The following is a 25,120-nucleotide window of genomic DNA, read 5'->3' as shown; positions in this document are numbered from 1 at the left end:
AAATGTATTTTATTGGAATTTTATGTGATAGACCAACACAAAGTGGCACATAATTGTGAAGTCGAAGGAAAATGATAAATAGTTTTCAATTTTTTTTTTACAAATAAATATGTGAAAAGTGTGGCGTGCATTTGTATTCAGCCCCCCTGAGTCAATACTTTTGTAGAACCACCTTTCGCAGCAATTACAGCTGCAAGTCTTTTTGAGGTCTTTTTGAGCTTTGCACATCTAGAGAGTGACATTTTTGCCAATTCTTCTTTGCAAAATAGCTCAAGCTCTGTCAGATTGGATTTTCAAGTCTTGCCACAGTTTCTCAATTGGATTTAGGTCTGGACTGGGCCATTCTAACACATGAATATGCTTTGATCTAAACCATTCCAATGTAGCTCTGGCTGTATGTTTAGGGTCGTTGTCCTGCTGGAAGGTGAACCTCTGCCCCAGTCTCAAGTCTTTTGCAGTCTCTAACAGGTTTTCTTCTAAGATTGCCCTGTATTTGGCTCCATACATCTTCCCATCAACTCTGACCAGCTTCCATGTCCCTGCTGAAGAAAAGCATCCCCATAACATGATGCTGCCACCACCATGTTTCATGGTGGGGATGGTGTGTTCAGGGTGATGTGCAGTGATAGTTTTCCACCACACAAAGCGTTTTGCTTTTAGGCCAAAAAGTTCAATTTTGGTCTCATCTGACCAGAGCACCTTCTTCCACATGTTTGCTGTGTCCCCCACATGGCTTCTCGCAAACTGCAAACGGAATTTCTTATGGCTTTCTTTCAACAATGGCTTTCTTCTTGTCACTCTTCCATAAAGGCCAGATTTGTGCAGTGCATGACTAATAGTTGTCCTGTGGACAGATTCTCCCACCTGAGCTGTGGATCTATGCAGCTCCTACAGAGTTACCACGGGTCTCTTGGCTGCTTCTGATTAGTGCTCTCCTTGCCCGGCCTGTCAGTTTAGGTGGACGGCCATGTGTTGTAGGTTTGCAGTTGTGCCATACTCTTTTACTCTTTCAATTATCAGATGGTGGATTGAACTGTGAGATGCTTAAAGCCTGATATTGATATATCTATATATATATATATATATATATATATATATATATATATATATATATATATATATATATATATATATATTTTTTATAACCTAACCCTGCTTTAAACTTCTCCACAACTCTAACAAACCTCTGAGGCCTTCAGAGAACAGCTGTAATTAAATTACACACAGGTGAACTCTATTTACTAATTAGGTGACTTCTGAAGGCAATTGGTTTCACTAGATTTTAGTTAGGGGTGTCAGAATAAAGGGGGCTGAATACAAATGCTCGCCACGCTTTTCACATATTTATTTTTTGTAAAAAATTTTGAAAACCATTATTTTCCTTCCGCTTCGCAATTATGTGCCACTTTTGTGTTGGTCTATCACATAAAATCCCAATCAAATATATTTACATTTTTGATCGTAACATGACAAAATGTGAAGAATTTCAAGGGGTATGAATACTTTTTCAAGGCACTGTATATCTAGGCTATGTTCTATTTAACCACTTGCCTACAGGGCACTTTCACCCCTTCCTGCCCAGGCCAATTTTCAGCTCTCAGCGCTGTCACACTTTGAATGACAATTGCGCGGTCATGCTACACTGTAACCATGTGAAATTTTTATAATTTTCTTCACACAAATAGAGCTTTCTTTTGGTGGTATTTAACAGCTTCCGGACCAGCCGCCGCTGTTATACTGCTGCAGGTTGGCTTCCCTGCGCGAAACCATGTAGCTGTACGTTGGCTCGCGGGGTCCGGATAGCAGACGCGCTCGCGCCGCTGCACTGCGGGGGTGCCGACGCTCGTGGCCGAAGGTCGCAATGACCGCCGACCACGAGCGATCGTGACCAGAAGACACAGAACAGGGATGAGTGTGTGTAAACGCACACTTCCCTGTTCTGTTCTAAATGGAGTGACAGATTGTGTGTTCCTATTAGCTAGGAACCACGATCCGTCACTTCCTCTAATTAGTCCCCTCCCCCTTCAGTTAGAATCAGTTCACAGGGAACACAGTTAACCCCTTCACTGCCAGTGACATTTTTACAGTAATCAATGCTTTTTTAATCGCACTCTGATTGGACACAGCCGATAACATGGTTAAAGAGCCGCGGGCGGGGCTCTTTATAAAGATCAGGGTCACGCCCTGTCCCGTCATAGGACGCCCACCTAGAACGAGAGCCGCACCGTTCCTCCGTCATTTGACATTGGGTGGGCGGGCGGCAAGCGATTTAAAGAGGCACAGTCATCATACCCATGCAGGATGAGGTGACAGGGTTTTATTTACTAAAACTGAAGAGTGCAAAATCTGTTACAACTCTGCACAGAAACCAATCAGCATCCAGGTTTTAGCCCTCGTTCACAATAAAATTGGTCCTTTATAATGACTGTAGTCGATGGTTGTTGTTTTGTTTGTGTGGACAGTGTTATGAGACACAACACATTTACAATGCATTGTTCACATTGAATTCCTGCTTTATATGTCTTTTGGACTGATTTACATGTTTTGTATAGGATAGAGACAGTCTCTCTTACTAGTTTATTTCACTGAAATGCACAAAACATCTTAGTTTGTACTGCTGTAATTTTTAGTTCACAAATGATATACAGTAGCTACTATATTTGCTTGATATTAGAGGATCTTAAATGTATTTCCCAATCGACTGTAGTCCTCACCTTTTTTTGATCTTTATTTTATTATGTACTAGGCTGTCAAGTTTTGATTGTCCACGTCTTGTCAACCACAAGTGAGCAGGGTAGAATTTAGCTACTGCAATGTGACCTTACATTGGGATACAGCAGCTGTGTATTAAAGGGCTTATTTAGAAATAAATGGTTCGGAGAAAAGTAATATGATGTTTTATATAACAACCAAATTCTAGCTTTCAGTTATTGGATTTATAAAGATTGTGCTAACTATCGTAGACCCCCAGATTGTTAAAATGATGGCACTCTAGCTATTGATCAGAAGTTCACTGCTGTGTTTCTTGGCAACCGTTTTAGTTTAGTGTAACAAAGATAAAACATAAAGAAGAGGACTGCTTCTGTTTGCTGAATAAATTCAATTAGCTTACCAATGTTAAATGACATTGGAAGTCACAAAGCTCTCTGTCCAAATAAAGATGCATAAAAAAAGCAGAACGTGGTTTGAAATACAACAGTCAGGCTAACTTCAAAAACGTTTTGGTTATTGTCCATAACACATTTCGCTTTTTTTTTCGCAATAATGCAACTTTTTTTTGTGTCGTGCACATAATGCTGTAAAACAGGAGGGCAGAGAAAACAGAAACAAGGTTTTTCCAGAAACCGTGGATGTTAGTGTATTTTCAAAAGGGTATGTTTTAGGTGTTTATAAGATGAAGAATGACATTTACTGTGCTCAGACCACAGTATACACTGCCAAAACTATCTCCCAGAAATCGGTCAGCAACAAGGCACCTGTGTAAAATCTTCTTTATTACTCCAAATCCATCCAGATGACGGGAACAATGCACAAACATTAAACATAATATGACTACAGCCCTCCGGGGCTGAAACATGTCAACATTTGTGCATTGTTCCCTTTATCTGGATGAATTTAGAGTAATACAAAGGATTTTACACAGGTGACATATTTTGTTCCTGATCTATTTCTTGAAAATATATTTAAAGTGTACCTCTACTTTCTTTATAGTTACATAGTAGGTGAGGTTGAAAAAAGACACAAGTCCATCAAATCCAATATTATATGTCAGTATTACATTGTATGTCCCTGTATGTTGCGGTCGTTCATGTTACACTCACGATCTGGAGAATATGCCCCTAAAACAGCAATCCTTACCTGCTATAGTAAGTCTTCTCACAGCTATCAAAACCCACTAATGTTACTGTTACTTTCTGTCAGCATTTGCATTGGTTTAGCCCCCCCCCCCCCAAGTGTTTGGAAATAGACCATTCAAGCAAAGTTTTGTCACATGGGGGCCTGCTATGACTATTCACCCCGTACCTTCATGGTCTGGGTATATCTAATGGTTATTTAAATGAAAAAGAGAGAAACTATGCTGGATGCCTAAAACCCGATAATAAGTAGCAGCTGTCACAATGCTCTAATACAAAGCATATACACAATCATAAAAAAAAAAACAGTGCCTAATAGATACATATAGTAAATACTGTACAATATAAGAAAATCCCTGCTAAAAGTAAAATACTGCCAAAAGTGAACACAAAATGATTATAAGTCCCATCCAAGAAAAAAGTGAAGCAAAAAAAAAAAAACGATCCCAAGTGTCTGGTGATCCTGTTGACCAAAAAGTGTATCCCAGAAGGAACAAAACTTAAAACTCCCAGTGTATCACCACAGTGAAAGTAAGATGGGGGTTACCAGACTGTAATGACCCTCAATGAAGAGAGGTCAGAAAGGCATTTTTAGATGTTTGGTGATTCAACAAGACGTCCGATTAATTCACTGAAATTGTAACAGGGTAATGTGTTTTGCAAAAACACCCAGCATGTATGGGATATAGAAACTCCATGTGCTGATATATTCATAGAGGAAAGCATTCTCCATAGTGTTAATCGATTAAAACCAGCAAGATTTATTAGAGAGATTTACACTTACAAGCTGTATGGTGTATACAGGCATGTAGATCGGTAAAAACTTCTATCCTTCCCATAAGCAAGATGGCCATGGCTAGTTGGCGCATGCGCAGTGGCACGTGTTCTGGCTCCAACCTACACGTTTCGTCATAGGGGTATGGAACACACGCTGCCACCCCTAAACATCCATAAACGGCTAATGTGTTTCGAGGTTCAGGCCCTCTTCTTTAAAACCAAACTCATGGAACATGAGCCATTGGCCATGGCTAACGTGTTGGCCATTTATGGACATTTAGAGGGCTTCAAATGCCATCAGCTGAGAATGGTGTTGGAGGCGGTCCCCGTCTGTATCTTTAGACATGCTCGTGTAAAACACGTGTTTGTGAGTACCCACATGTTTTACTTTTTAATAAAAATTAAGTTATGACAATGCACTCGGTCGGCACGCCCTCTCTTGTTGTTTTGATATTTGGTATAGGGTCTTATGATGCATACTCTCAAAAGCTTTAATACTGTGCTAGTTGGACTGGCTCTTAATGGACAATCTTGGCATGTCTATAAACTCACAATGTTTCATAATTCCATGCGGGTTCTTCGCATGAATTCCGTTTAGATATTTTTATGGTGGCCAACTCTGGATTCTGAAAAGAATGGTGTCTGGTAAAGGCATTGCCCTCTTTAAGCATTCCTTAAGCCCATAAAAGCAGAAATTTCCTTTTTTTTTAAAATGTAACATTCTTTTAATTGTGCTTTTTACGTATATACAAAAGCTGGTAGTCCAAGCCCACGCAGAGTTAGGGCACCCAGCAAGAAGACACAATAAACAGAAAGAAACGAAAAGTATAAGACCCCTTTCACACTGGGGCGCTTTGCAGGCGCTACAGCTCTAAATTGCGCCTGCAAAGTGACCTGAAAGAGCTGCTCCTGTCTCTCCAATGTGAAAGCCCGAGGGCTTTCACACTGGAGCGGTGCGATGGCAGGATGCTAAAAAAAAGTCCTAGCAGCATCTTTGGAGCAGTGTGTATACCGCACCTCCACCGCTCCTACCCATTGAAATCAATGGGCAGCGCGGCACTACCGCTGGAAAAGTGCTGCTGCAGCAGCGCTTTGCGGGTGGTTTTAACCCTTTCTAGGCTGGTTTTAACCCTTTCTCGGCCGCTAGCAGGGGGTAAAAGCGCCTCGCTAGCGGCCGAATAGTGCCGCGAAATTGACGGTAAAGCGCCGCTAAAAATAGTGAATAGATCTTTGACTACCATAGTCCATCTCAGATTCAACCAATAAAAGGCTGCGCACAGCCTGTCAGACTCTGGTTGTGAATAACGAGGAGGCGAAGCCCTTACTAATCCATCGCAGCAGAGTGTGACCAGCCACCAGCCCTGACATACAGTGAGGGGCAATCCAGCAAAGAGACATCCCAATCCAGTAGACACATCCCCTCCAGCAAAGAGACAGCCCAAAAACATCAGCTCAGCTCACAGGTATAGGAATTGTGTAGCAGCATTGTAGCACCTATGCATTCAGTAGGCAGGCCGGTCCACAAAAGCTCCTCCCTTCCTCTTCACCGCCACTGACCAACTGAGCTCTGATCCTGGCTTAGTGATGCAAGCTGTGGCCCTTCCCTCAGTTTACGTGAACTGCGCTCCAACATGGGTCATGTGACCCCTGCTACCGCTGGCCAAGCAAAGGAAGCTGTAGCGAACCAAGCAGCACGGGACGCCAGGGTCCCCTATGTGTGTATGGCCTGCCCCCCCTGATTCCGGCCCTGGTGGTTGGAGCGCAGTCAGTACTGGAGTGACAGGCTGATCTTCAGAGTGCACAGCACACTCAGGAGTTGGGACGGCGGGTATACAGTGTGTGTGTGTATATATAAAGTATTGGGACACCTGCCTTTACACCCATCCCAGTCTTAGTGCATAGGGCTCAATATTGAATTTGCCCACCCAGCTTCAGAAGCGCATTAGTGAGGTCAGGCACTTATGTTGGACGAGAAGGCCTGGCTCGCAGTCTCCACTCTAATTTATCCCCAAGGTGTTCTATCGGGTTGAGGTCAGGACTGTGTGCAGGCCAGTTAATTTCCTCCACCCCAAACTTGCTCATCCATGTCTTTATGGACCTTGCTTTGTGCACTGGTATGCAGTCATGTTGGAACAGGAAGGGGCCCATCCCCAAACTATCCCCACAAAGTTGGGGGCATGAAATTGTCCAGAATGTCTTGGTATGCTGACACCGTAAGAGTTCCCTTCAGAGGAACTAAAAGGCCAAGCACAACCCCTGAAAAACAACTCCACACCATAATCCCCCTCCACCAAATGATTTGGAGAGATGGCCCAATACTTTTGGCAATATAGTGTGGATGAGCGAGTTTGGGGTGGAGGAACTTGACTGGCCTGCACAGAGTACTGACCTCAACCTGATAGAACACATATTGGGATGAATTAGAGCCCGCAAGCCAGGCCTTCTTATCCAACATCAGTGCCTGACCTTACAAATGCGCTTCTAGAAGAATGGTCAAACCTTCCCATAGACACACTCCTAAACCTTGTGGACAGCCTTCCCAGAAGAGTTGAAGCTGTTATAGCTGCAAATGGTGGGCCAACTCAATATTGAACCCTACGGACTAAGACTGGTATGCCATTAAAGTTCATGTGCGTGTAAAGACAGGTGTCCCAATACTTTTGGCAATATAGTGTGTGTGTGTGTTTGTGTATATATCTGTTCCAAGCATCAACTTCTCTTTTTTAGTAAAATTATACTTTCTAGGTTTTTTACCTTTCCTCCTGCTAGTTTTGATGTAATGTTCTTGATCTTTATACTGCCTTCCTAAACCTTATTCACACCCCTAATGTTTTTAAAGATTTCAGTCATGTTCCCCTTTTAATGCTGGCTTTCTGTGATTGAAACTGCAGACAGAGCTGTCTAAGGGATTAAGCAATTCAGTAAATCCTTCATTTCTGTAAATAAATAATCAGCTTTTAACTGTTTCTCTCTGTAAATTGAATTTCTGCAACACTTGTAAGGAGAAATTGGAAAGCATGTGAAAAGGAGCCTAGAGTATATCACCTGTTGGCTGGATAAAAGACAACATTTTATAATAAAGTGGTTGTGAAGGACATTTTTTAAATGAAAATAATAAACATTACATGGTATTGCACAGAGCGGCCCCTAACCTTCTCTTCTGGGCTGGCACTCTCAGCTCTTCCTCTTCTGTGTATGCCCCTATAGCAAGCCGCTCACTATGGGGCACACCTGCAGGCTCGACACAGTCTGGCTCAACTCCTCCCCCTGCTCCCTTCTTACTGGATCTGATTGACAGCAGCAGGAACCAGTGGCCCCTGCTGCTGCCTCTGTGCCTTGTGAGGAGAGGAACACAAACCAGCACCACTGCAGACAGGTACAGCGCTGAATCGAGATAGGACTTGAAGCAGGGGATGCATTAAGGTAAAAATTGTCTTGGCTTTTATAACCACGTTAACCTGGAAAAAAAAATAGATTTTTTTTTTTTAATTCCTGGTCATAATAAGTATATACAAAACAACTATATATTCATTTTAAAGCTGGGCTTCAGCTGGATTTCTACTTTCTACCACCTACAGTGTCAAAATCCTTAAAAACCATTCTGTAGATTTGTTTGGCGTCGCTAAACCAACCAGCTCATTTGTTTTTATTTCACTATGTGTACAGCTTACACAATATTGTCTCTGTTTCCCATTTCTAGAAGCCATACAGATATGGGATCTTTCTAGTTGGCAGAGAGCTTTATAATTGGCATTCTAACTGCTAACATCCTCCCTGCCAACTTTCGAGAGTCGCTAGATTTTCATGAGTCTTGCACTAATGAAGCCATCATAACACACTGTACATAACATCAGATAAGGCTGATAATGTGAATAATGTTATTGTGTAATTCCCTTTTAGATCCTGTAACTGTGGAAAGTTAATTAGAGGTTCTGTAGCACAGACAGCTACAAAACACTGCTTGTAAAGTTGATGGGGTGGGAGGAGGTTATACTATGCAAGAAGCTCAAGAGATTTGCTTATATTTCTCATAGGCTTCACCAACAATTAAAAGAGTCCCTGGAGAAGCAGCTGGAATCTCTCCCGACTGATGCTGCCCTGGCTAGCGAGACATTTTCAGAACAAGGATTGATTAAAAACCTCCAGGATCAACTGCAACTTGCAAATCAAGTAAGCTAGAAACCTTTTGCATTATTTTCAAACCCCCCCCATCCCCTCCACCATTAATTGAATTCACGGCCCTGATGCTATCGCACCTATGAGTATTTTCCTTTTTCCCCACAAAGCCAAACCAGGATAAGCTTAAAAAAAATCAAAGAAATAAAGCTTCTTTATTACTTTGGTAAGAGCTATTTTAGCTTTGCTGGCACAGCTTTCTTAAACTACACAGATGTACACTAACTCACGAAACATCTGTGACCTATTAAATTAGCTCTTCATATATGGTGTTAGAATAGAAATTCTATCTGGAGTACACAAGGTACAGCAAAATACTGCTCAGTCCTTCAACCTCTGACAAAGCTTTCAGTGGAAATAATTGGAGCAACAGTGCCCCCTGCCTGAAGGCAATATCTTAGCAGGTAACTTACAGCGTAACGGTTTAGGAAATCACTGCAATGTTCTCTTGTTTGTCCCTTTTTATGGCTAATAACATAGTATTTTTTAAAGTGGGCCGAGCAGTAGAATTCCTAGGAGGCTTGGTTATAGAAGCTTTATGCACTAGTGTTTTATGAAGGATGCTGTAAACTGATGTATTGCTTAAAAGTGAAAGAAAACTTTCATTTTTTTTTTTTTTCTTAGGAAAAAGAATATGCCTTAGAGCTGTGGCAGATGGTTTCACAAGAAATGGATCGCCTGCAGCAGCTGTACCAGGAACACATGACTAATGCACGCTTACACGTGGCAGAGAGAGAGAAGCAAAAGGTATCCAAGAAGCAATTACTCCAGCTAAATACAATAAGAATGACAAAACGTAATAATAAAGTACTCGGTGGGGTTGATTTACTAAAGGCAATAGACTGTGCCCTTTTGCAAGTGCATTAGCTCCAGAGCTTCGTAAAGGAGGGGGAGCTTTGCTGACTTGCATCATCCAATCATGTGCATGCAAAGATGTTTTTTTTTTTTATTTACCTTGCTTGTGATTGGGTATTCATTGTAAAGTGAAGCTTTACCTCATTTTACTAAACACTTGAGCAACTCCACTTGCAAAGTACACAGTCGTTTTTCCTGTGGTTAATCAATCCTATTGTGTATAAAAATGACCTTTTGACACCACAGCAGAAACGGTTATGAAGCATACAAGTGCGTCTAGACTTACAGTTCAGCGTTTTTTCTTTACTGGTAATAATAATAGGGAATACTGCGAACATTTCCAATGTAGCAGCCTTTTATCCGGTTATCTCATACAATATTATTTTATTATATTACCCCATAAGCATAGGCAGTGTCTTTTTACTAGTTTCTTCAAATCATAAACTGTAACTTCTTTCTCTGCCAGAGAAAATTGCACATTAACAAACGACCATACCAGGCATTATTGAATCAGGTTGAAAAAATGCACATACGTATTGTATGATTTATGTTACAGTGGCAGTGTAGACATTGAAGGAAATGGTTATTTCAGTGGAAAATTACAGAAGCGGTTCAATATATCAATTTTCAGGACAAGATCGGTTTTACTAAAAAGAAAAACATGAGTCTTTATAGTGAACAATCAGTTTGAAATGGTGGATTTCCTTAGACAACATTTTATCCCTACAAATTGCCTCATGGTTGTTACCTGAAGATGGCACAATTGGGCCTAAGTTATAAAATGTCACTAAGTGCGATTTGTGTCTAATTAGTGATATATGGGCAATGCCATTTTGGAACACCCTTCCTTCTCTGTAGATAACACTGTGTAAGGTATATCTAAAGCCAAAACTTTTTTTTGTTTTGGATTGAGTAGGAAAGGGTTAGACCATTTGCCAGGTTTTTATTATTTGTGGACCTGCTGAGGAGATTTGCCCCTCTATTTGTCCTGGTGATCATTGTCACTAAGACAGAATGTGAGGGAAAATCTAATATGTTGCATTGTCACCAGAACAGGAATTCAGGGGAAATCTTTTAACTGCTTGCCACCCGCTCACAGTAGATTTTACTGTAGATGGGCAACACAGGCAGGCTGGACAAATCTACCTGTATGTAGCCGCCTGTCTTCCGGGTTCGTGCCCCCTACCGATGCATGCTGTGATTGCACACAGTACGAATTTGGCAGCAGCAATGATTTTGGCTGAAATCGGCTAATAAGCTGTGTCCAATCACACACAGAGTTCTGTGTTTACAAACACACAAAACTCTGTGTGCAACAGAACAGCGATCAGGCTGTGTGTTTTCCCTGAAAGGCAGGGAGAAAAAACAGCCAGATCAGAAAGTAAAAGCAGCACACATTACACATTGTTAGGAACACAGTTCACCCCTTGATTGCCCCTAGATGTTAACCCCTTCCCAGCCAGTCTCATTAGTGTCAGTGTACAGTATTATCACAGTATCCCTCTCACATAGCATCTGTTAGCGCCAAATTGCCCCCCCCCCCCACCGTATCACAGTCACACTATAAGTCACTGATCACCATTATAGCTGCATAAATTATAGTATATATACACCATAGTTTGTAGACGCTATAACTTCCTCACAAACCAATTAATATGCACTTATTAAGATTTTTATTTTTTATTTTTACCAAAGACATGTAGCAGAATACACTTTGGCCTAAAATTATGAATAAATTAGATTTTTAGATTTTTTTTTACTGGCTATGTTCTATAACAGAAATTAGAAAAAAAATGTATTTTATTTTTTTTTCAAAATTTTCAGTCTTTTTTTGTTTATATAAAAAAATTAAAAACCCAATGGCGATCAAATACCACCAAAAGAAAGCTCTATTGGTGTGAAAAAAAAAATGATAAAAATTTTATTTGCGTACAGTGTTGCGTAACAGGGTAATTGCCAGTCAAAGTAGCACAGTGCTGAATAGCAAAAAAATGCCCTGGCCGTGAAGGGGGTAAAGCCTTCTGGAGGTCAAGTAGTTAATAGGAACACTTGCTCCTGTGACAAAAGGCATTTCCCCCATTTTGCCAAGATTTCTTCTCACTTCCTGAGGCGTTTTAGGGGCAACTGTACCATAGATATAGTTGTCCCTTTATCAATTTACCTCATCAGCACTATACATACCCTCCTCATTGATCCACCAATCTTCAATATGTGGCCCTGCCCGCTCAATGTCCTTGTAGTGTGCATGCGAGCAGCAACCCCATTCATTCTTAAGGAGGCCATCGTGAGTGTGAATTACTGTGCAGAGCCAGGTTACAATAATGTAGCTGAGTACATGAACACATGAACACAAACTTTTCAGGGTGATAGGTCCTGGTCTAAATGTTTTTTGTTTTTGTTTTTTTCCCCGTTGCAATTAAAGGTAGTTGAAGAATTCCAGGTATGGCTATATTCTATATATTTACATTGGGTGAATGTCACTCGAAAATTTCACTTGCTTTAAACATTCAATTTTAAAATGCATGTAATTTCCAAAGGTAAACCATATCCTCTGTCCCAAAATGTGTACATTCCAGAAATCCTGCTCCTTTGTTCATTTTTTACCATAATTAAAAAGATTCAGAGATTTGATCCCACTAACCATTAGAAAATCTATACGTGTATGGCCAGCATTACACTAAAGTGAGTCACTGTCGGTAGGGATGCGGGGAGTAAGCTGACTACTAAAAGGAAAAAGAATAGTTGGTTAATTACCGCTAAGATACAGTAATTAAGTGTACATTAGTGATGTCATAAAAATTAACAATACATCTCATGATCGTTCGGAACGTTATAAGACACTAACCTGAATTTAAAAGGTAAGGGCAAAAAGGTTCTTTTTTCCCAGTACTGTACGTGTTAGACGAATACAGTATTGGTTAATTAAAATGTAATTATTGCTGACACTGGGCCAATTGGGAAATTGGCTTGAATAAAATAATTTTATGGTCATTAAAGGAAATGCGGGAAAAAAATCTCACAGCAATAAAATGATTTGCCTTTTGTGGTAATTTATTCAAATCTGATTCAATAGCACAGTGTTGGATGCTAATAAATTTTTTCAAATAAAATCAGTGATGCTTCCATGTAAATGAATGTTCTTTAACCCTTAAAGGTTACAAAAGCATTCAGTCTAGGTTCAAATCTTTGCGGTTGCGATTGATACAGTTTTCAGGCATGTTTTGTGGTGCATTTTGCTTTTTTTAAACCTGCAGTTTTGATGCATTTTGCATGCAGTTTTCATGCATTTTGCGTTATTTTTCTCTTAAAACACACTGTATATAGCTGGTTGCTAAGGAGTGGGCCAAAATGCCGACCGCCGCGTCCTTAACAACTGATGAGTCTTCAGCTGTCTGCAGGGTTGCCCACTGACAGCTTAATGTAAGAAAAAAAGAATTGCAGCCAAAAAAATTCTGGAAAAAAATGGTTTGGGCTTCGGGTCTGGTATGGATTTGGAGGGGGACCCCACGCCAACATAAAAAAAATGGCTTGGGGTTCCCCCCAAATGCATACCAGACCTTTATCCGAGCATGCAACCCGGCAGGTCAGGAAAGGGAGAGGACGAGCAAGTGCCCCATCCCCCCGAATCATACCAGGCCGCGTGCCCTCAACACTCCACAGCACCTTGTTCCCATGTTGATGAGGACAAGAGCCCCCACTAGAGGGAGACTCCACTCCACTCCAATCCAGCTAGCTGACCACACACAGGCAGGTACAAATCTTACATACAATCTGGTGCACTCCAATACCCCGTACACACGATCGGACATTCCGACAACAAAATACATGGATTTTTTCCGACAGATGTTGGCTCAAACTTGTCTTGCATACACACGGTCACACAAATCTTGTCAGAAATTCAGAATGTCAAGAACGCGGTGACGTACAACACGTATGACGAGCCGAGAAAAAGTTCAATAGCCAGTGCGGCTCTTCTGCTTGATTCCGAGCATGCGTGGAACATTGCGCGTCGGAATTGTGTACAAACGATCGGAATTTACAACAATGGATTTTGTTGATCCAGATCTCAAATTTTGTGTGATGGAAATTCCGATGGAAACTGTCCGCTGGAGCCTACACACGATCGGAATTTCCGACAACAAGCTCCCATCGAACATTTTCTGTCGGAAAATCCGACTGTGTGTACGGGGCATGAGGGTTGGGGAGCAGTCTAGCAATTGGCACATGCTTCTAGGGTACCTCCAGCTATCCTGCAAGCTTGAACCCGGGTTTTAATCACTCTTCCCACGGTCCCCACACGCACACACCAGACACACAATAAACGATAGCCTGGCACCATCCAACAGTTTGTCCACAGACTGGTCTGCTGAGCCACCACACACACACAGATCTCCGTCTGGCAGATCTGTTATGACCCGTACACACGGTCGGACATTGATCGGACATTCCGACAACAAAATCCTAGGATTTTTTCCGACTCAAACTTGTCTTGCATACACACGGTCACACAAAGTTGTCGGAAAATCCGATCCTTCCGAACACGGTGACGTAAAACACGTACGTTGGGACTATAAATGGGGCAGTAGCCAATAGCTTTCATCTCTTTATTTATTCTGAGCATGCGTGGCACTTTGTGCGTCGGATTTGTGTACACACGATCGGAATTTCCGACAATGGATTTTGTTGTCGGAAAATTTTATAGCCTGCTCTCAAACTTTGTGTGTCGGAAAATCCGATGGAAAATGTGTGATGGAGCCTACACACGGTCGGAATTTTTGACAACAAGGTCCTATCACACATTTTCCGTCGGAAAATCCGACCGTGTGTACGGGGCATTAGAGTACAATCTGCATGCAATCTGCCAACACGCAGTTAGCCCGTAACTTAGACCGAGTTCTTAGTCACTAAAATACAACAACCTCTCCAGAGATACGAGTCCTAGCTTAGTAAACAGAAGTCACTTATTAATTTTATCATTTAATATCCCGAAAGTGGGCAGTGCATAAGAGATCTACAAGAAAAAAGGATTTACCAAAAAAGATACAAAAAATACAGAAAGACACACACATTGGCAATTTGTTATGAAAATAAAAAGGGATAAAAACAGAAATAAACTTTACCGAAGTCTATACTTTTGTAGAAGCATACTGGAACATGTGGGAACTCCCCAGTTTCAAACTGGCTTTGTGGAAGAACAATGTCCATATCTCAGGCTACCCTAGTTATTGAAATATGGGTGTGGGCTGTACTTTAGCCCTTGGACAATCAACCCTGGGGGGCGTTCCTGTCTCAGCCCTCAGGATGTTTTGTGTTCTGAAATTACCAGAGTCTAATTGTCCCAGAACGGCGCTGATTGCTGGGTTATGGATAGGATTTCAGATACCAGAGCATCAGTCTGATTGCGACAGTACCAATCACTGCCTGCCTGCCGCAATCAGGTACCATATAACGATTTTGTGTGGTTCTCTAGGTTTCTACACATGCTAAAAATACAGAGTTATGTGTACACGTAACCCATCACGTGTATCGATCAAAAGGAATTATTTTAATCTCTCTGCCGCTAATATTTGAGCTTTTATGAAAGATAAAATAGGTTCCTTAGATCTGTTGATATTAATCAAAGTTTGCAGACTGGCCGGTGCTTTGCGAATGCCCCCTGCGGATTTGTGTAGCCAAGATGACTAGCAGTTTTCTTTGAGGCCTCAGGAAGGTGGCAATCTATGTTTACTCTTATGGGAACTTTTATTGCCATCTAGGTGTCGCTTCGACCCTAGAAACTGGCTCTGTCTTTTTCTCCTTTTCAAATGCTACTGAAAGAACATATGTGCATGACTGATATTGATTACTATATTTATATATCCCTGATCACCCCTCCAGAATAGTACAGTGTCACTATGGTGCCACTGAACTACTCTGATGAAAGTATTTAAAAAAACAATTGTAAGATACTTTACAAAATTAAAACAAATGTTTAAAAATCGAAAGAAAAAAAATTATATGATATATTTTTTTTTTTTACATACTGTCACCAGTCAATTTCCCTGATCACCACCACATCAGTCATAAAATGATGCCGTACTGCTCTGGTATGTAAGAAAATAAAATTTGGAGAAAAAAAAATTTTTATTCAATTTCTTAATTTTCAATAAAATTGTAACAAATAATTCCAACTTCAAAAAACTCGCCATGCCTCTTACTAAATGCCTCTGACTGTCTACTTTCCAAAAAAGCATTTTAGAAATGAGTTAGTACATCAGAATGAATCAGTTTTCAAATCTACAGTTGGGTCCATATATATTTGGACACGGGCACAATTTTAGTTTTTTTCAGGTATTTACCAAAAGATATTCAAGCTACAATTATATAATGGATATGGGCTGAACGTGCATACTCTCATGCTTAATTTGAGGGTATGTACATCCAAATCGGAGGAAGGGTTTAGGAATTACAGCTCTTAAGAATACCCCCCTTTTTCAGACCAAAAGTAATAGGACAATAGAATCAAAAGCTGTTTCAAGGCCGGGTGTGGGCTACTCCTTCATCATTTAAGCAGATAAAAGGTCTGGAGTTGATTCTAACTGTGGCATTTGCATTTGGAATCTATTGCTGTGAACCTACATCATGCGTTCAAAGGAGCTGTCCATGCAATTAAAACAGGCCATTGTAAGGCTTCAAAAACAAAACAAATCCATCATAGAGATAGCAGCAACATTAGGAGTGGCCAAATCAACAGTTTGGTACATTCAGAGGAAAGAAGAATGCACTGATGTGCTCAGCAACATAAGGCCTGGACGTCCACGGAAGGTGACAGTGGTAGATGATCGCAGAATTCTATCTATGGTAAAGAAAAACCCATTCACAACATCAGACAAGTGAAGGACACTCTCCAGGAGGTGGATGTATCATTGTCAAAGTCTACAATTAAGAGAAGACTTCTCGAGAGCAAATACAGAGGGTTCACCACAAGGTGCAAACCATTCATAAGCCTGAATAATAGAAAAGCCAGATTAGACTTTCCCAAAAAACATCTAAAAAAGCCAGACCAGTTTTGGAAAAGCATTCTTTGGATGGATGAAACTAAGATAATATTGTACCAAAATGACAGGAAGAAAAAAGTGTGGCGAAGGCTTGGAACAGCTGATGATCTAAAGCACACAACGTCATCTGTAAAACATGGTGAAGGCAGTGTGATGGCATGGGCATGCAGTGGCAATGGGTCGGTTATTGGTGTTTATTGATGACGTGACAGAAGCAGCCAGATGAATTCTACAGTGTTTAGAAATATACTGTCAGACCAGATTCAGCCAAATGCAGCATAGTTGATTGGACGGTGCTTCACAGTACAGATGGACAATGATCCAAAACACACTGCAAATGCAACCCAGGAGCTTTTGACGGAAAAGAAGTGGAATATTCTGCAATGGTAGAGTCAATCACCTGATCTCAACCCAATCGAGAATGCATTTACTTGCTGAAGGCAAAACGAAATGCAGAAAGGCCCACAAAGAACAGCCTGGCAAAGCATCAGAAAGGAGGAAAACCCAGTCTTTGGTAATGTCCATGGGTTCCAGACTTCAGGCAGTCATTGCCAGTAAAGGATTCCCAACAAAATATTAAAAATTAACATTTTATTTCTGATTATATTCATTTGTCCATTTATATATGAGCCCCTGAAAATGGGGGGGCTGTGTATAAAAATGGTTGCAGTTCCTAAAATTTGTACTTGATATTTATGTTCAACCCCTTAAATTAAAGATGAAAGTCTGCACTTCAAATTCATTTTGATTGTTTCATTTTAATTTTATTCTGGTGGCATACAGAGCCAATAGTATGAAAATTGTGCCTGTGTCCAAATACTGTATACAGTATATGGACCCAACTGTATATACTATAGTTTGGAGATGTTATAACTTTCACACAAACCAATTAATATACACTTACAGTATTGGGATTTTGTTTTATCAATGACATGTAGAAGAATATATTTTGGCCTAAATTTATGATTTTATTGGATATGTTTTAGAACAGAAGGTAGGAAATGTTGTTGGTTTTTTTTTTTTCTTCTTTTTTTTTTTTTTTTTTTTTTTTTTTACGTTTTCAATCTTTTTTCATTTATATCGCAAAAAATAACCCAATGGTGATCAAATACCACCAAAAGAAAGCTCTATTTGTGTAACAAGTAATAAAAATTGCTTTTATATACAGTATTGCATTGCATAACCGTGCAATTGCCAGTTAAAGTAGCACAGTGTTGAATAAGAAAAAAATACCATGTTCATGAAGAGGTTAAAACATTCTGAAGCTCAAGTGGTTAATACTGTTTTAAGTTACCTGTACGTGTGGTACAACGATCATTTGATCAAACATTGATCCTTGTGTCCTTAGGTAGCAGCAACTAGCAGACTGCAGCATACAATGAATGCATGCCGCTGGCAGCTCGCTCCCGCTTTGGATATACACAGCAGGAGCTGATCAGCAGGTGCCGCGGACTCGATGTTCGCAAGCACACGCAAATCATCCTACAGAGACACGGAACGGCGGTCTGCCTATGCAAACAAGGCAGATTGTCGTTCTTACAGGAGGGAAGACATGGATCCTTTGTCTCTGCAAAGCAGGGACTAGGTTCCAAGTCTTCCCCTAGTACCAGCACCTCCCAAACTCTACTAAAATTGGCACGCAGTTAACCCTTTGATCGCCACTGATGTTATCCCCCACCCCAGTCAGTGTCATTAGTACAGTGACAGTGCATATTTTTAGCACTGATCACTGTATTAGTGTCACTGTTCCCCCAAAAGTGTCAGTAAGGCCCCTTTCACTCTTGTGCAACCTGAAAGTCACGCGATTTTGCTGCGTGACTTTGACACGACTTGAAGCAATGTCTGTGTAATCTTGAAGTCTATGGACCTCAAGTCGCATCAGAGTCGGACCAAAGTAGTGCAGGAACTACTTTGAAGTCGCACAGATATGAACAATACTTATTGGAAATCATGGGGTGCGACTTGTCTTGCGACTTTGCAGTCCCAAGTTTCAGAACAAGTCGCACAAGTGTGAAAGGGGCCTTAGTGTCCGAATTTCCATCGCAATATCGCAGTCCCACTAGAAGTCTCCGATCGCAGCCAACTAGTAATTACTAGTAAAAATAAATAAATGAATAAAAATATCCCATAGTTTGTAGACTCTATAACTTTTGCACAAACCAATCAATATAAGCTTATTGGGATTTTTTTAACCAAAATTATGTAGCAGAATACATATTGGCCTACATTTTTAAAGAAATATGACTTTTTCATTTTTTTTTTTAATTGGCTAGGTTTATAGCAAAAAATGATAATTTTTTTTTTTTTTGTTCTAAATCGTCTTTTTTTGTTCATAGCGCAAATAAATTGAAAACACAAAGGTGATCAATTACCACCAAAAGAAAGCTCTATTTGCGGAAAAAAAGGACATACATTTTATTTGGGTACAACGTCGCAAGACCACGCAATTGTTAGTTAAAATAACGCAGTGCCGTATCGGAAAAAATGGCCGGGTCAGGAAGGGGGTAAATCTTCCGGAGCTGATATGGTTAAACTTAGACATGGACATACAGCACATGTATATGAGGATTTTTTTTTTTTTTAATCTTTTGGTGGTTGCATTGTACAGCCACTGTTTTTTTTTTTTTTTTTTTTTTTCTGTGCTGTATTTCTTTAAATGAACCACAATCAAACATATTTGATAAAACAGTGTATATCCAACTACCATGAACAGCGTACAGTAGGTTGTGGCGGTCAGTTCTTAGTTTGCTCTATCTGGATCAGGTAAGAAGTGAAGTGTTTGCTATGGGATAATGTGCTTTACACAGCTATTGCCGTATGCATTGTAAGCCAGTAGAGCTGTGCATTGACAGAGAGCCTTTCGTTCTTAGTGAAGAAGCAAATTTGTGGCCGCTACTGAATAGTCACACATTTCCAAGCTCTGTGCCAGGTGACTGTACATAGTACACTACATGTGAGTGCCAAAAGAGAGAGCTCAGCACATGTTTTTGCTACACACCAAGCTCTTCCTGTCTTTAAGTTTTCAAAGCTATAAACATTTCAGCACAGAAGGTGAGGAGCAGCAGCTTTTGGAAAATGAACCTCCCCCTCATTCTTCAACTGTACAGCGTATATATGTTAGCTCACAGCTTTATGTAAAAAAGAATCATCCAGATGGTTGATAAATGCAGTTATATTATAAGGTCATCTAGTGTTCCAGGAAGAGCCTTGCATTACTGTGGAGGGTGAATAGTCCAGTATGTGAGTAATAGAGTCCAAGAGAATTTCCTAGCAACCTTTATGCCTGTTCTGCTATTCCTCTCTAACTTCCTGCCCATACCTTTATCAGCAATATTAGCATCCTGCAGCAATGCCTAATCAGCTGTTAGCAACACAAAGACACAATTCACTCATTAAAAAGCTAAACACAATACTACTTTCATGTTATAAGAATGAAACCACGGAATGTAAAACACCACTTTTTGGCTCTAACCTGTATCACTATTCCAGCTTCATCGGGAAAACATTTCCAATTGACGCAAGTTTCTTCTTGGTATCCTGTAACTTCCATAATTGTTGGGGTGGATTAAGACACAAGTCTGGATCGCTTTTCAGAGTCAATTGACAGGCGGTGATGTGATGCCTCTGCTGCCTGTTTTAAAGCGGAGCTCCACCCAAAGGAGATAACTCCGTTTATTTGCCTCCCCATCTGACTGCCATATTTGGCACCTTTCAGGGCGGAGGGGGTTCCTGGTTTTGGACAGATACCCCCTCCCACTTCCGGATGACTTCACCACGGCAAACTCATCTGGATGTTTCACCCCCCTCCTCCTTCCCTCACTGCCGTGCCATTCATAAAGTGCATCGTAATAGGGAAAGCAAGGCTTCTCTGCCGGTTTCCCTTACCCGAGATGGCAGCGGCAGCACCCGAGAGCCGATTAAAAAAATCGTCTCGGGTGAAGACACTGCTGGATTTGTGGACAAGTAAGTTTCCTAATATTGAAAGTCAGCAGCTACAGTGTTTGTAGCTACTGACTTTTAATTTTTTTTCCGAAGGAGCCTGGAGCTCCGCTTAATGTTGGGTAGTTTTTACCACCCTCCCAACCACATGTCTAAACTCAGCCTTGGAGATATTTTGCTTTCAGATGCACTCATCCTATGTTTGAGCTGCCTCTTGGCATTTTAGGGTACATTGAGAAGTTAATTTGACCTCCTTCTAAACTGCATCGACTTTAAGCTGCTTTTGCATTTACATTGACTTGTATGAGGCTGTATTGAAGTCTACAGATACCCATGTACACAAGCCGGTTCTCTATGGGTTGGTGTACATGTGCTTTGAAATTAAAGTGGTTGTAAAGTCAGAATGTTCTTTATCTCTATGCATTAAGATAAAAAACCTTCTGTGTGCAGCAGCTGCCCCAGCACCCTCTAATATTTACCTGAGCACCATCTCTCTCCGGCGATGTCCATGAGTGCCACAGCCACCCGGGACTCTCCACCTTATTTGCTGAGGCACAGCCATTCGCTCCCACTGCTGTCAGTCAAAGTCGGTTAGCCAATCAGGTAGAGAGGGGGCAGGACCAAATGGGGGCTCCATGTCTGAATGGACACAGGGAGCTGTGACTCTACTCTGGTGCCCCCATAGCAAGCTGCTTGCTGTGGGGACACTCAACAGGAGGGACTGGCCAGGAGAGCCAAGAGGGACCCGAGAAGAGGAGGATCTGGGCTGCCCTGTGCAAATCCACTGCATAGAGCAGGTAGGTATAACATGTTTGTTATTTTTAGAGGAAAAAAGTGAGACTTTACAATCACTTTAATTCTGTTTAGAGTTCTGAGTTCTGTCTGCACTTTTCTTTTCATTCCTCTATACAAATCAATATAAATGCATTTAAACTGTGGACCTACAGTAGATAACAGAAAATGTTTGCTTCTTTCCACATCTAAATAAAATGAACAATAGTCGAGGCATCTATCCTTATTTACTATTATTGTTCCACTCACAGATGGGCCTATACCTAGGAAAGTGTCAGAAACTGGTAAAAAATGCATCAAGTTTCAAATGGGGGCTGAACACGTTTTCTTCCATTATCCATGTATATGAGATTTGAGAAAATCAAGGAGGTGTGTGCTCTTGCAGTAGCCAGAGATCAGAAATCATCCCCCTTTTTTCTGTTTACACCAAGGTGGAAAAAAGTTTATACCAGCACTCCAGACAGATATACAAGGCACATGTTAATGTAGCTCTGAATTCATTAATACATCATTAAATGTATTTTTAAAGCAATAAGTGCTGGTACCTGAATTTGACCTGATATCAGCATCTTGCAATTTACAATACAGTCTGTACCACAGAGACCGAGGAGTAGGGAGAAGCAGCACACGGAGCTAATCAAATGTTCTGCAGTGCAGTGTGCATGCTGATGGGAGGAGAGAGTAGAGATGAGCTCATCGGTGTGCTGTTTCTTCTTTCCTGTCCAGTTACAGGGTAGTGGTGGAACCTGTAAATGAAAGCGAAACTGCAGCAGAGAAACATTAGGTCCCCTGCTATGCTAGACAGGGCCATGCTCTTGGGCAGATACATTGCCTTGAAAAAGTATTCATACCTCCTTGAAATTTTCCACATTTTGTCATGTTAAAACCAAAAACATAAATGTATTTTATTGTGATTTTTATGTGATAGACCAACACAAAATGGCACATAATTGAGAAGTGGGAGGAAAATGATGAATGTTTTTCACATTTTTTTACAAATAAATATCTGAAAAGTGTGGCGTGCATTTGTATTCAGCCCCCTTTACTCCGATACCCCTAACTAAAATCTAGTGGAACCAATTGCCCTCAGAAGTCACCTAATTAGTAAATAGAGGCCATCTGTGTGTAATTTAATCTCAGTATAAACATAGCTGTTCTGTGAAGCACTTAGAGGTTTGTTAGAGAACCTTGGTGAACAAAAAGCATCACGAAGGCCAAGGAACACACCCTACGGGTCAGGGATAAAGTTGTGGAGAAGTTTAAAGCACGGTTGGGTTATAAAAAAAAAATCCCAAGCTTTGAACATCTCACGGAGCACTGTTCAATCCATGATTCAAAAATAGAAACAGTATGGCACAACTGCAAACCTACCAAGACATGGCTGCCCGCCTAAACTGACAGGCTAGGCAAGGAGAGCATTAATCAGAGAAGCAGCCAAGAGGCCCATGATAACTCTGGAGGAGCTACAGAGAACCACAGCTCAGGTGGGATAATCTGTCCACAGGAAAACTATTAGTCGTACACTCCACAAATCTGGCCTTTATGGAAGAGTGTCAAGGACAAAGCCATTGAAAGAAAGCCATAAGAAGTCCAGTTTGCGAGAAGCCATGTGGAGGAAGGTGTTGTGGGGATGCTTCAGCAGTAAGGATGGGCTCCGGTGTGTTCGCACAGCCATGTGCAGAGCCCGCCAGGAAGTCGGCACTGCGCTGCGCTAATCACAGGTAGTGAGACATTGTCATGATGCGCGGCTGCAGAGATTGGGAAATGTCTGACACGCCTGAGCTAATCCTTATTCAGCAGGGATAAGGAAGCTGATCAGAGTTGATGGGAAGATGGATGGAGCCAAATACAGGGCGATCTTAGAAGAAAACCTGTTTGAGTCTGCAAAAGACTTGAGACTGGGGCAGAGGTTCACCTTTCAGCAGGACAAAGACCCTAAAAATTCAGCCAGAGCTACAATGAAATGGTTTAGATCAAAGCATATTCATGTGTTAGAATAGCCCAGTCAAAGTCCAGACCTAAATCCAATTGAGAATCGGTGGCAAAACTTGAAAGTTGCTGTTCACAGACGCTCTCCAACCAATCTGACAGAGCTTGAGCTATTTTGCAAAGGAGATTGCGCACAAATTTCACTCAATAGATGTGCAAAGCTGGTAAAGACATACCCCAAAAGACTTGCTGCTGTAATTGCAGCAAAAGGTGGTTCTACATAGTATTGCCTCAGGGGGGCTGAATACAAATGCACACCACACTTTTCAGATATTTATTTAAAAAAAAAATTGAAAACCATTTATCAATTTGTTTCCACTTCACAATTATGTGCCACCACTTTGTGTTGGTCTATCACATAAAATACCAATAAAATACATTTTGGTTGTAACATGACAAAATGTGAAAAATTTCAAGGTTTTATAAATATTTTTTCAAGGCACTCTATGTGTAAACCTCAGGTCTGGATGGACAAAAATAGAACTCCTTTGGCTGGTCGAATAGCTCTATGTGACTTTAGCTGTTTGCGTTGAGTTCAGTCTTAAAGTGGAAATCAAACATAAATCTAATCTCGTATTAAGTATGCTCCACCCAACACCTATGCTGCTTAACCTGTGTAAATAAGATGCATGTACTTACCTATTTTAAACCTGTTCCGGTCCAGACACATGACGCGACTCCCCTGTTTCAGTCAGTGGCGGCAGGGGGAAGGGAGTGACGATAACAACTGATGGGCCATAGGCGCCTAAGGTTGACATTGCTGCTCCAGGATTTACCAGCTGTTGTCAAGCACTCTCTATTCTCCCCTGCAGGGTATCACGTGACCAGACTGGAGTGGGCTAAAAATTGTTAAGTATATACATATCTTTTATTCAGGTTAGTCTGCATAGGTTTTAGGAGAGAGGAAAGGACATTTTTAAGACTAGATGGGTTTATACTGGAATCCTACATTTAACCACTTAAAATACATTTTTTAAATTAATGTTCTTCGCGCTGCCCTGTTAAAGGAATACTGCCATGAGAAAAACATGAAGGTTGTCGTTGTTCTCATTCTGAAAATTTTAGTTGCCTGGCTCTCATGTTTATCCAATGGCTTGACTGTTTTCTGAGTCACAAGGAACAGTTCATTGCCTACCCAATCCCTTGCCTTGGGATCGAAATACCGTAGCCAGACAGGCTGATATTTTTAATTAAGGGAACAGAGAGCTCCTACAAGTTGTGATTTTGCTAAAAATCCACTCAGGGGACCCAGACTCATAGGAGAGGATTACTTTGCTAAAGACTATCACTGTTTCGGAGGAAATACAGTCAAGTATCTGTTGTTGCAGTGTGCCAGAGAATAAAGTTGTCCTTGTTTCGTTGTTCTTTGAGTCAGTTGGATTATTCCAAATCTATCCAAAGTTTCCAATCCTTCTGGTTGTACCAATCCAAAAATCTAGTCAGATGCACTGCAGCGTGGTATTTCACAGGGTCTGGAAACCCAATACCTCCCTTTTTCTTCGTAAGCGTTAAGGTTGATCTTTAAAACCAATAAACAGTAAAGTGCCAATTTTACACTGAATGATCCTTTCAAATAAAGTGCTAAAAGTGCGAATAATATATATATATATATATATATATATATATATATATATATATATATATATATATATATATATATATATATATATATATATATATATATATATATATATATATATA

At 40.8% G+C, this 25,120-nt stretch overlaps 1 protein-coding gene across 1 annotated transcript in view; it reads left to right on the top strand.

The window, feature by feature from the left end:
- The window catches only part of SCLT1 (sodium channel and clathrin linker 1), a 238,260-nt gene that overhangs the window by 68,947 nt on the left and 144,193 nt on the right, over positions 1–25,120 (top strand). The window contains exons 7-8 of the mRNA XM_073603794.1: positions 8,666–8,801; positions 9,432–9,554. Of these exons, the coding sequence (XP_073459895.1) occupies positions 8,666–8,801; positions 9,432–9,554 (259 nt within the window). The remainder of the gene's footprint in view (positions 1–8,665; positions 8,802–9,431; positions 9,555–25,120) is intronic.

Source organism: Aquarana catesbeiana, linkage group LG01 (assembly GCF_042186555.1).
Source record: "Aquarana catesbeiana isolate 2022-GZ linkage group LG01, ASM4218655v1, whole genome shotgun sequence".
Taxonomy (NCBI): Eukaryota; Metazoa; Chordata; class Amphibia; order Anura; family Ranidae; genus Aquarana; species Aquarana catesbeiana.
Note: the sequence above shows the minus strand (reverse complement) of the source record. Positions and strands in the feature narration are given on the sequence as shown.